At 40.9% G+C, this 13,278-nt stretch overlaps 1 protein-coding gene across 3 annotated transcripts in view; it reads left to right on the forward strand.

The window, feature by feature from the left end:
* The first annotated feature begins 8,200 nt into the window (after positions 1 to 8,200).
* The window catches only part of LOC101163116 (pro-neuregulin-3, membrane-bound isoform), a 255,441-nt gene continuing 250,363 nt past the window's right edge, over positions 8,201 to 13,278 (forward strand). For 2 of the 3 annotated variants that reach the window (XM_011487979.3, XM_011487980.3), the window contains exon 1: positions 8,201 to 10,459. In XM_011487979.3, coding sequence (XP_011486281.1) covers positions 9,622 to 10,459 — 838 coding nt within the window. In that variant the 5' untranslated portion in view covers positions 8,201 to 9,621. The remainder of the gene's footprint in view (positions 10,460 to 13,278) is intronic. The other variant, XM_020712193.2, reaches the window with a different exon arrangement.

A 13,278-nucleotide genomic window follows, 5' to 3' on the forward strand; every position in this document is an offset into this window, starting at 1 on the left:
ACCGGGCTTGGGACCGGCTCAGAAGTAGAGAAGGGAACAGGGAGCAGCCCGGAGTCAAACCCTGGTTTCACGGACGGAAGGCGCCGCAAACCAGCACGAGCTAAACCGGCTCCTAAGTTGAAAGAATGACATTATCAGAGCCAAAGCTCCTGTGTTACTAGGGTTAAATATATTTCTTTTTGTTAACATTTCTTTTATCCAAACCTCTAAAAGTGTTCATCAGAAGATATCAGGACTTATAAAACATTATAGGTGCTTGTTATGCAGAATCCAGACTAACCTGCACAAATGGAGGTGCACATAACTTCTTAGGCATTAATAAGCACCTGAAGAGTCAGAGAAATTTAAAGATAATTCAAAAATATATTGTCAAAGCTGCCTTCAGTGAGTTATCTCTCTTTGATGTGCAACACTCATAAATGTCCATACCCTCAAAGCATACCATAGGCTTTGAGGTACACAAGGATTTTTTTTCCCTCTTTTCATTTTCACTATTTTTCACTGTTCACCACATGCTAACATATAACTTCTTATTCACATGTCCCCTTGTGTATTTTTTTGTGTTATCTATATATTTAAACAGCTTCCATGAGAGCTATTTTTTCTCAATTTATTTCGATAGAATTGTTGGTTAAAACATTTTTACAGCAGCTCCTGTTTTGCCTTTTCAGCTTTTCAGATAAAATATTCTATCAGGAAAAGAAGGCATCCATTAAAGCGCCACGTCAGACTAGTTTGACTGATCACCTCTGTAGTTCCGCCTCTCTTTAAGGTATTACGGACCCAGAACGGGAGACTGGTCAGCAGGCCAATTAAAAAATGAATTCATGAAAAGAAAATTCCATGAAGCACATGCACACTAAACACACTAATCAGGCAAAAGCAAAATGTCATGTATTATTAAGCAAGGCTTTGAATAAAACATAACTGTTACTGTTTCTCAAATAATTCTCAGAAGCATGTTAACATACGTGTGAGATACTGGCTATAAGCCTCAGAATAGAGTAGAATAGAACTTATTATTTGTGCATTTTTAGTGGACTTTTAACTGATAATTAGATACAAAATGAAATTTTAGCGATTTCCTTTATTCTTTTGTTTGACCATGGAAGATATTGGTTGCACGAAATGCATGCAGCACAGGACTGATTTCAAAGCTCCTGTAGTGGTGAGCAACCCCTTCACCAGCCTCTGATGTTCAAATGTTCAGAAAAGAAAAAGAAAAAAAGGCCAAAGGCTGGTCAGAGGAAGGATCAGGACTGATCTTCACTTGTTCACTCTTGTTATGTTGTCATAAAAGTGAAGAACATGGTTGGTCTGCTTCTCTTCCTTGTCATTTTTGGCAAGAAATGTCTGACTTCTCTTCAGAGGAGCACATTCTGCCTAACAAGGTCCTTTGCTCTTCCACGTCAAGGTTCCTCTCTGACATGTAACCCAGTTCATTTTAAAGGGAGACTGAAAGAACAAGACCCCCTCCAATCACATCTGCGGGTGCATTGATCCCATTACGGATTATGCTCCTAAATGGATGAGTGCGATTAATTAACGCCCTCTTATCCTTTGTGATATAAGCAGTAAAGGAAAATTAGAAATCACAAGACAGGGAGGTCAGAAATGTAGAAATAATTTGATTTTCCTAATGAGTTGCCATCCAAAGAAATACAGTTTTAATGACTGAAAAAGAAAATTCAGTAAAAGGTTCTGTAAACTGAAGTAGCTGATGGGTAATTGGGACCAAATATGTGCAGAAAATCACAAGAATTGTAGAAATGTGCTCCCTCTTTGTTGAGAAAACAGACATTTCTTTCCCAACAGTGTTTTGTTTGAGCATTTCTGGCCCCACAGTTTGATACAACCTTGGTATGTGGTGTGCTGAAGAAAAACAGCAAATCATTGTAGCACCAGCACTATCCTACGCTATAAAACAACTATAGATATTACCACCCAAACCCCCAAAAAAGGATTTAACAATATGCAACTAATTTATTAAACTATTACATTTGAGTAAAAATTACCTAAACTAATCAGCTAAAATACTCTGTTTGAGATAGGCATAGATACATTTTGCCCCACCTTTTTGTGTCAGTTTTATCAACAACAACAACAACAAAAAAAATCTAATTCTTGATTTTTATTAAGCATTAGTAAATATTACCCTATTTTTGTATGTCAGTTTTACAAAAAAAAACAAAAAAAACTTAAAAATACTTGATTTGAGTTAAGCAGAAGTAAATATTACGCCAATGTTTTGGGTAAAAATGACCTAAACAAAACAGCTAAAAGATACTTGGATTGAGTTAGGCATAAGTAAATATTATTCTACTTTTCTGTTCAACTTTCCAAAAAAAAAAAACCCGCAAAAAATTGTCTATTGTCTGATATTTTTTGAGTACAGTATAATGGAATTACCTAAAAAAATGCTGTACATTCAGGTATTGGTACAGTCATTACATTTGTACAATGTACTGAACTTTATCACCTAACCATTACCCCTCCATAAATAATTATATTTCAAGGTATTTCAAAATGCTTAGGTTAAATTCATGCTTAAATGGTCAATACTGCGGATGTGGGCAGAGTGGAGCAATCACTGGAGTTGTCCAGGTTGGTCTGAATAATCAGGGTGTCTGAGGGTGTTTCCTGCTCCTAAACAGGAATAAAACGCATGAATACTTCCAAATGACATTTTATGTGTTGAATTTGATGACAATCCTATGTCCTGTGGGTCCTTCCAGGTGGGAGTGTTTTTTGTAACTACAAATTAGGACATGACACGAGAATAAAAGTAACATTTCTGTGCCCTTATTAGATAGTAAAAAAGGTTGGAGGTGTAGAGAAAGAGAAAAGGTGAATAACAGCAAATCCAACGGGGAATCGATGATTTATTGAAGATCTTTGTCCACTGGAGACACACTGACCCAGACTCTAGCCTTGAAATGGAAATAAGACCAAAAGAAAAAAGATAAAAAAGCATCATGGCTCTAAGACGGGAAAAAAAAGGGAAATCATTTGGCTGTAAAATAGAAAAGGATAGAACATTTACTGGATGAGTAAAGATTCAATAACTGAAGATAATCCTGTTGATCCCTAAAAAAAGGAGAGTCCTGAGAGAAAGAGTGCGCAGGATGCCAAAGAGGTGATCACTTCATTATATCTGCTTCAACTAGCTCACATCCCTGACATGAGTGTAAACAAATCAAGTGGGAGGCCCAGTGGGAGGTTGTGTCGCCGCTCGTTTATGATGACTGGGCATCCAAAGAGAAACCAAGACACAATTCTTTTGTCTGTCTTTCTCTCGTGGGTATTTTCCAAAAGGATAGTACATTCTACCAGATTTAAGGTTAGCATTGATACAAGTTGATGTTAAACCACTTTTAGTGCTCTTTATATTTTTGTTTTGGAGCAACGGGATGCATGTTGCCCAATCAGTTGAGTGGAAAAAGACAAGTATTGAAGCTAAAACTTCAGTCCGAAGTACCTGATTGGTCAGAGTCCCTGGTTTAACTTCCAATAGACATTTAGTGGATCGTTCTATGTTTTGTACCTAGAACTACAAAACATTCTTAAAAGTGTAGCTAGGTGTGAACGCACAACAGGGAACATTGATCAATTATATTATGTTTTCGTCATGAACAGTACAATTATGTTTTATTTAAAACCTTGCTTCATAATACCTGACAAGGAAGCTTAAAACAAGCGTTTTTGTGCAGATTTACGTAGAGTTTCCATTGAAAGAGGTCGCTTGAACACGTGTTGTTGTAGTTGGTGCGAACGTAGCTTTAGACAGTGTCGTTTGTGTGTGCATCCTATGAGCATTTACATATCACATCCCTGTTTTACTATGTTTTTAACTCTTCTTTTGACTTTTAGTAGGTCTTGTTATCCTGGATTTTACTACCTCTCTTTTGATTCTATGCCGTCTTTTTGTAATTATTTCAGTGAAAGGTGCTATAGAATTAGAGATATTCTCTTCTATTCTAACCCGTAGCACCCATACATGTCAACCAGCTGCACGGGTGCATGTAACTAAAGCTTAATATCTCACTGGAGGTCAGCAGTTCACCCTTAAGCAAGAAAAAAGTGCTAACATATGAAATCTGGTTGATTAGGCATTTCCCAAAGGTTAAAATTTCCAGTTCTTTTTTTTCAGGGTCATTTTTGCACCAAATTAGTCCTAATTCAGTTTCTTGGATGAATCCATTTTCTGACACTTTGTGTTTCACAGAAACTAGATTGAGATATTTTTTGATAAAAAAAAGATTGTGCTGAATTTTTTTTGAATGTTATTCCCTGAGTCATGCGAGATGAGAAGCGGAGTAAACAAATGGAAAGGTTTTGTAAAGTCACCCTGGAATAACACTCTCACTTTACTGTGAACTGTCACAGCCCACTGAGAGACAACCCGTACAGAACGGATGGAAAACACAGGGCAGCAAAAACATTTGCTCTAACGCTTTGAAGAAAGGAGCTAACTGGATCATTGACTTAGGGTCTTCCAACACCATTTTCTCCATCTCACCAGCCGTCCATGAAGCCATAAATATACATGAACAAAGAAGCAGCACGGGGTTGAAGAACCCCTAAAAATATATTTCATCTTCTCTAAACCCTCCAGGACCAGGATGGAAACAAATGCAACGAGATGAACTTTAACTGACATCAGCAATCATCAATCAGGCCCAGTGATCCTAATGGCTCTCAGCAGACAATGGAAGTGTGTTGTGCGATTCTCAGTCAGCAAAATGGGGCATTATGGGGTCCTGACCAGGTCATTGGCTGTAGCATTAAGAGGATTTGAAACAGAGCAGATGAATAGATGAATAAAACAGGACACACTGTCATCCCTGGAGACAATACAGATGTTTTCCTAAATATATATATATATATATATAAAACATAATGCTCTGTTGTTTACAGTAAGTTTATGTAAATCCAGTGATTTTCCCTTATTGTGTTTCCCATTGCGTTGCAATGTACATTATGGATTTTCACCCAGTTTACATTGCAGTTCAAAGTATGATACTTTAAAAAACGGGAAAAAAAGTGGAATACTGTTAATATTGTGGATGTTTTAATGTCATATCCCACGGAGACCCTAAAATGTTTGGAAAACCATGCTATGATAGTATCAGTCCATCTTTTTTATACATGTTCTTCTCCTTTGATCTATTTTATACCTGTTTTGTTCAATGCTTTAACTGAAACTACCTTCTTCAGATCAGGCTTGGGACAAGAACGTTATTTATTTATCTATATTTTCCTTAATTTTGTCAATTGAGAATTTTTGCGGGCCATTATGTTTAGGGTGGAGGGGCTTTCCCCTCCTTGACTATTCCTATATCCAGCCTTGTAGGAATTTTTTGTTATATATAAAATCCAAACTGATTGGACGGTAGCTTGTATAAACAAAGTGACAATTCAAAGTAAATAAAAAGGAATAAAAGCTACAAACTTCATTCTGAAACTTCAATTAAGGATTTCATTTCTCAAGAATTTCCATACTGAATAGAGGACACACATTTGTCTGGGAGGAGGAGGTGATTGTCAAACTTCCTGTCAAGTTCAAAGGCATTTCCAGAGAGCCACATTACCTCCATCCTCCTGAAGCAACAAACAATGCAGTTGGAGTCACCACGCTCATTACGAGAACCTCTAATGAAAAATGTAATCTATGCAGAAATGTGAATAAGCACAAAGATTTCAGGCTGCTTCATATTTTTCAGCCTTTGCTTGTTATTTACAAAAATCAGAAGAGCAACTAACCTCGGGGTATAATGCAAATTATTTCTGAGAAGAACAAAACAGGATACTTAAATTGGTATAAGCATGACGTCATTTGAGGAGTATGAAATTTTTGATTTTGCCATGAGTCATAAACGGCTTAGTCCATGCTTAATCTTCTCAGAATTCTGCAGGATAGCAGTTTTGGATTTTAGATCGAGATTTAAAACAGCAAAGAAAGCAGAATGACTCTAATTGTACTTTTTGTGCTTTGGTTCTATTCTGAACTTTGCCACCTTATTTGCTTCCCACTCTCCAAAGCTGTCTTCTTCGAATCGACAAATAATGAAGCTGCATTTTGAAAATCCTTGCTTAAAAAGGCAGATGGCACATTTGAATAATGCCAGAGTCCTGCTTCTCCTAACGCAGCAATCCATGAGAAACAAATATGATCTCTTCATCAGACTCTGACTCTTAGTTAAAAGAGGAGGAAAGCTGTGCTTTTGCAAGAACAGAAGAAACAGTTGTCAGATAAAGACAGATCCAAAAGCGAAAAATAACCTCCCATGAACAGCAAGACGTTTAACATCATTTTTAATTAGAGCTGCAGCCAGAGACTATTTTGGTTGTGGACTAATCTATTTTTTGATAAGCTGTGATAATTTTGGTTTCAGTTTCATGGTGTGACATAAAATATCTGTGTCAGTGATGCAGCAGAGGATCTTTGATTTAGCTGTGTGGTCCAATTTTTGAACCATCTTCGAAATTAATCTAAATCAGTATTCTGTGTCTAGAAATTGATCAATGGGTTACTATTATTTTTTTTTAAAAATCTGCTTTATAGTGTGTTTCTATCTGTGCATGTATCAAAGAATATTTTCCATTGATTACATTTCTAATTATTAACCGGACTTCTAGTGCCAGATGGAAAATAATAACAAATTAAAAAAAGAAGATGAAGAACATCAACAGATTGAATTGACTCCATGTTGTCTTTTCTGAAAAGGTATTTTTCAAATGGGATTTAAAAAATGTCCTGCATCAGTCTTTTTCTAAAAGGTTTGCTGTGGCTTCAATTGCTGGCTAAATATCCAGACCAACTCTGAGAGAAATGTTGTTTTTGGTGTTTTTAACATGTTTTTGTGTTATTTTTCTTATCATGGAGGACATACAAAGCAAATTAATAACATAATATATCTCCAAGAAGATAAGGTACTGTTGTTAAAAGGGGGCCCATGCCAAGGTCTCATTGTGCCAGTACCAAGCCTAGATAAATACAGAGAGTTGTGTCAGGAAGAGTCTTTGCCAAATCAGAAATGGTCTACCGTTGGTTGAAGAGGGAGAAGAGAAAAGGGCTTTCTTAGGCAGGGAACGAAGACATGAAAGTAGCCAGTGTTAGAGTAGAAGATGCAGAAGACAGGGTCAGATGGAGGGAGCTGATTTGCTTTGTTGACAACTAAAGGGAAAATCCTGAAAGGAAAAGACAATCTACAAGAAAATAAGGTAGTATTATGATGTATTGGAGTATTACAAGGGCTACCTATAGACTGTGCGAACCGGACTGAGTAACTCTTCCCTCCTGGCGTTCCAAATAGGAAGTACCTGCTAGTCCCAGAAAGCCAAAATCCATAGACTTCTATTGAGAAATAAACAGCTATTGCTCAGTCATATGACACTTATTTTTAACATATTCTTGCTAATTCTAAACTGACCAATCAGATGCCTCAGTAAAAGCATGTGGTGCCTGCTAGCCCCACCTCGAACGTTTGACTGACAAATTCTCCTAAGCCCACTTTTAGTGGAACAAGCTTACTCCTGATCAGCGAGAGTGGTTGCCATAGAAATGTTGACTCAGGCCAATCACTGCTTATCAACGTAATCTAATTGCAACATGGTGAAGTACGGAAAAATAGCGATTGTATTGACTATTTTTTTGTTGGAACTGGAAGTAGGGCATGTCCAGCTCTCTTATAGAGTCGATGGGACTAGCTGCATTGTTCTGATCTACTCGGTCAGCCTTACTTTTGGGATGTACTGCCCCCTACGAGCAGCTGTTGCAACTGCATGTTACAAGAACCAAGCAGAATTAAATGGATTATTTTAAGTGTTTTTTTTTTCTTTCAAGAACCACACTTGTATCTTTGTTTCAAAAAAAAAAAAATCTTTCCACTCATTAATTCATAACCCCCGTCGCACAGCTCATAAAACCAGGCTGCCTCAGAGTCCCTCATTAACTGTAACTGAAGGGAGATTCATCCACTGCCGGTGGAAGTATCAAACTGAACTCGTGCTGTAAGTCCGTCGTAAATTCTAAGTCGCGTTGTTTAGTTTGTTTGCTGTCATGCGCCGCCAGTAGAAGACACCGGGGTGGTGCTTCTCCCCTCCCTCTCTGGATCTCACCGCTCCCCAGGGTGTGTCTATGGATAAGCGCCTCTCCTCTCCAGTGAGTGAGTGCTGCTGCCTCCTCCCCCTCCTCCTCCTCCTCCTCTTCCTCCTCCCTCTCTGCCTCCTATCTGCATCTGCTGCAGAACAACACGCTCCTTCTCGTCTTTCATCTTCCTGTTTCTCACACCGGAATCTTTCTGTTCTCTCTATTTTTGTCCGATAAGTGAGTCAGCTCCTCCACCCGCGGAGTTAAAGGTGCGGAGAGGGGGGGGGGCATGTGGCACCTCCCGCTAGTCACTTTGAGGATGGAGATGGAGCAGAGTAGAGCGCCGGATGGGATAGGAGCCCTGGAACCCGCATCAGTCAGCGCGGACTGAGCCTCCCCTGCATCCCTCCATCCCTCCCTCCTCAGTCTGCATCCTCCAGGAACAGCCGCCGCATCATTTTTTTTTCCACAGCAGCTGCCCCCTCCTCGCTTCTTTTCCGTCTCCCTTCCTGCACCACTGTGGGAATGCAGCGGAGGTAGTCCAAACCTTTTACGGAGCGGTTCTCTGTTTTTTTTTTCTTTATCTCTTCCTGCTGCTCAGCAGATCTCTCCATCACAGACAGCAGTGACTTGCTGCAGCCCGGAGACACACGGACGCCTGTCATCATGGCAAATCTATGGGGGGGCTGCGCGTAAACTGGACCTGGATCAGTTGGATTTAGCCGCTTCAACATCATCGGGCTTCAGCTTCCACAAGCTCAGATTGGACTGTCAAGCAAAGGAGACCAGACCGTTTCTGAGGACTGCTTGGACCTAAAGTTAATGCTGCTTTGAAATATTATATTATTATTATTAAAAATAATAATAATGATAGTCTTAAAGAGTGGGGGCTACACAGGGACATGCAGTCGATAATCCATGAATTGATGCTGGAGAGGGGTGCTGCCCTTGCCTGGGTTGTTGGTTTGATCGCTCTCAGATGGATTTACAGCTCCAGTCTAAAGCCAACCACGAAACGGATCAATACCCCCCCCTGTTCTTTTTGCAACGCCTTTTTAACACGGAGAGAAGCATTCTGGGATTTATCAACACTTTGTTAGAGCCAAACAACTGTAAGCCCCCATCATCAACCCCCCACTACCACCAGGGTTTGGATCACCTGTCCACAACCTGCGTGGTCCTGTGTGTTTTCCGTGTGCATGTCTGTGTGTGTTTGGTGTGTGTTAAGTGTGTTGTCCGCCAGAGGGAGTGAATATTATGTTGCATGTGAAAGCATCTGAGTGCAGTGCCAGCTTTTAATTAGAACGTGACTGCGCGGGTGCTGCGTCTGCTTGCTTGTGGCTGCTTGTGAGTTTGTGTTTTACATTTGTGCATGCAGGTACATACAGGCTCAGCATTGTCAGAGTTTTTCCTGAAGATGTGCAACGTTTCCTGTGCACCACATCGCCTTCCTTTCACATGTTCCCGCCTCATCTGGCCACCTGTTTGACCTCTCAAGCCCCCTAAGAGACAGAATAAGCTCTGGCAGGATGAGTGATCACTCTGGCGCAAACACTCTGGCAGCCATGACGCTGGAGGAGCCAGGGGCTGATCAAGCATCTCCACGAGCCCCAGGGCCTCTCCGCTGTGGCCCTTGTGCCGTCTGGCCTCGCCAGCAGACCTGGCTGTGTGCTGTGCCACTGGTCATGGGTTTTGTGGGACTGGGACTCAGTCTTATGTTGCTGAAATGGATTGTGGTGGGCTCCGTCCAAGACTATGTTCCCACCGATCTGGTGGACCCTAAAGGTAGCATTGGTCAGGACCCTTTTTTCCTTTCCAAACCCAGTGCAATGCCTAAGGGGCCAGACATTTCTACCGGTACCAGCACTTTGGCTGGATCCACAACTCCAGTGCTATCGACTACCACATCGTTGGCTGCAGATGGTACCGCCCCAGCGCCAAGAACTCGATCAGGGCCACCGGCAAACCACTCCGCAAATGGCAGCACGGCCAATGGAGATGGCAATCGTGCCCCGCACCTGCACAACCGTGTTGGCACCCGCATAGGTGGAACTGGCGTTACCACATCTGCGACGCGCACCACCAGGCTGACGCCATCGCACAGCGGTAAAGAGGTCACCCCACGCAGCACCGTCAGAAAAGGAAGCAGCTCAAGCAATGGACGCAACGGACCGGCCAACTCAAAGCCTGGACAGTCTTCTCCAACCTCCACGGCCTCCACCACGACCACAGCTGCTGGAAAGAGCAGCCCCAAGGTGCAGTTCACCACTTCCCAGCCGGTACCCCCAATGAAACCCACGTCACGCTGGAATCACGGGCGCCCCGGAAAGGGCCCAGTCACACGCCCACACCATCGCTTCAGAACATGTAAGTTCCCTTTTTTGGGGGTTTTGGATGAGTAAGCACATATGAGGCTATTTGGAGAACGTGTATCAAAAAAAGATTGTAGCAACAAAACAGCTGTTTGCCTAGGAGTCTCTGTCCTTGTGTGAGACGCTCCCCAGAGACTATACTATATCTTTTATACCCACATGGAAACGGTATACTCCAGCAGTTTAAATTAATCATACTCATTAGCACAGGCTGATATCAGGGGATATTCTCAGTGCCCTCACCCCTCTCATCTTTATCTTTCACTTGTGCATTTATCCGATATGAATCTTACCTCCGGAGGTTTTTTTCCTCCCCTTGCCTCTGTGGTTGAAGTACCATATAAGGAAGGGTTCCATCTCATCCATATTTTTGTTTTGAAGGCCTGACCAAGAACACTAATGCTTGGTATAGTAGGGCTGTGACCAAGGATGGCATATTTATGGTGGAAAAACAAAGAACAGGAGGTGGGATGGTGTCATGGTGGGAAAAAGGTTAGCACTCATCTCCTCTCTAAAGGAATCAGATACAGCAAGGCCACACATCCCATTTAGCAGAATGCTGCAGGTGCATGGAGATAGGAGGCGATGAAAAAAAGGCTAAGAAGGGAAGACGGATACAGGGAAGAGAAAAAGGAATCACAAGGACAAGTGGTATTGAAAAGAAACGGGAGAAAAAGAGGATAAGTCCTTTGAAAAAACAACAAAGTTGGAGAGGATGTTGAATGAGAGCCTTGAATGCAGGGAGCATAACAAAGCAGGAGGATAAAAAGTGGGAAAAAAGAGACAGATAGAGGGGGCTAAGTGAAAGAAAGGCTTGAGGGAGATGAAGAGTAAAGCAGTAGCTGTGAATTTTGCTGATCTGTCATTGTGAAGGAGCATCACATCTGTTAATTTCATAATTTTATGCATATTCTTTTGGCAGAAATGGGCGGGGCAAGATGCATTAGAACAAGTGGCGACTATGACAGTGTAAAAATGTGTTTGCAGATTTTCCCAGGAGACATTTGACCTCCTCTAAATGGATTTTCCATGGGAGTGGATTAAGCCAACAGTTTGAACAAACACATTTTTTAAATATTTTTTTCTGGTGCGACTAATGTTTACATGGCTGCTTCGACCTGCTACGTCGCATTTTCTCCGTCTTTTATCAACTGGAGGCATCAGATGCATCGGTTCCACCAACAAACCGATCAAGTGACATGTTCTCGTTTATCTTTAGCCAAAATATTTTCTGCATAGCTGGCTTTACATGCGTATAGACAGTCCTCAGACTCCTCCTGCAAACTAATCCGCCGCTCCAGAGTCAATTACATCACTTGCCAAAGAGCTGCCAAACAGCTGAAAGCTGCCAAAGCGAGCAGCTCCCTCATGTGAACATCAGGAAGCATCTGTTGTGCTGTAAACTATGAAAGACCACAGCCCTCACACACTGAAGCATGCTCAGCAAAGCTGTTCTTTGTTAAAGAGAGCTTTCAAATCTAAGAAGTGTTTCTCCCCAGTGCAACACAAACTTGATGCCATAGGGAACGGGCCTGTTCTACATGTTTTTCTGTGGATCTTTTCATCGCGAAGCTGCTACTGGATTTTTCTAAAACAAAGCTCACTAAGCCTGGTCTCAATGGAGGCAAATTCATTGAAAACGCTGTAGAACTTTACTGTCAATTATAAATACTAGTTGATGGGCTGACATCAGTCAGGTGTTTTTCTGCCAGAAAAGCCAAATATTTTTGACCACTATTTTGGTAAGAAGTAGATAGTATGATGCAATTAATGTTACCAGTTATCTGAAACTTGGATTCTTGCTAGTCATTAAGGAAAACTACAGTTTAACTGGCTTAGCCTGTCATCCAGGTCATCAAAGCTTTAAACAACTCAGTTACTTCAAGTACCAGACTCCTATAAACTTTTAAAAAATTAGGCTTTTTTACAAAAACTAACTGAAAGGTGTTTTTTTGCTTAAGAAATACAAGAAAATTAGACTGAAAGAAGATTTGATTAATTTATTTTGAAATTTCATAATAGATTAAGTTGATACCACTGAAGACACATTCTTATTGTCTTTAATCTATTGTAAAATGGTTCCCAGTGGTCTTTTCTAGAGCATAGTTCCTGCAGAAAGGCAGTAGTTCAATAAAATTCCCCTCTGAGTTGTGGGCGGAACTGCTGGTATGGAGCAACCCTGCCTCCCCTTCCCCATTGCTGAGAGCTCTCTGTGTAACCCTTGTGCTATCCTAGGCACTTTAACGTTGGGAGTTGGGTCATCTGGACCCACTAGACAGTGCGCTGAATCTTTTTTATTCAATGACTTGTGATCTTCACTGGTGTCCATGGATTACATGAAATCTTTTCACCTTTATCCACCTTTGTCATGGTAGGGAGAACACGTCAATGCAAGGGTGGGGTCTTCTAAAATAGCACAAGGGTTAAGGAGTGTACGGAGTTCTGGCCTACCAAGTGTATTTTTTACATCAAAAATAATTGTCTGCTCCTGTTTTTTTAACAATTTGATTAAAGAAATGCAATTTTAAGCTTAATTTTATAAAAGCCTTTATATAAGTCCTCCATTATCAGAAAAATACCACTAGAACAAGTTAAAAAAAACACCCAAAAACACGATTCTCATTGGAGTGAGTCGTCAATTTAAAAAAAACCCGTCACAATTCGATTTGTACATGATTTTGTTTTCTCAACTTCTCCATTATATGTTGATAGAAGCGAAAGCCGACTCAAACTCTAATGCGAATCAAACAAAAACACTGGTTTGCTTGAGAATGAAGGTCTCGGTTAATTTGCCAACGTTCTCCGGTGCTCTTT

The sequence above is a fragment of the Oryzias latipes genome, chromosome 19, assembly GCF_002234675.1.
Source record: "Oryzias latipes chromosome 19, ASM223467v1".
Taxonomy (NCBI): Eukaryota; Metazoa; Chordata; class Actinopteri; order Beloniformes; family Adrianichthyidae; genus Oryzias; species Oryzias latipes.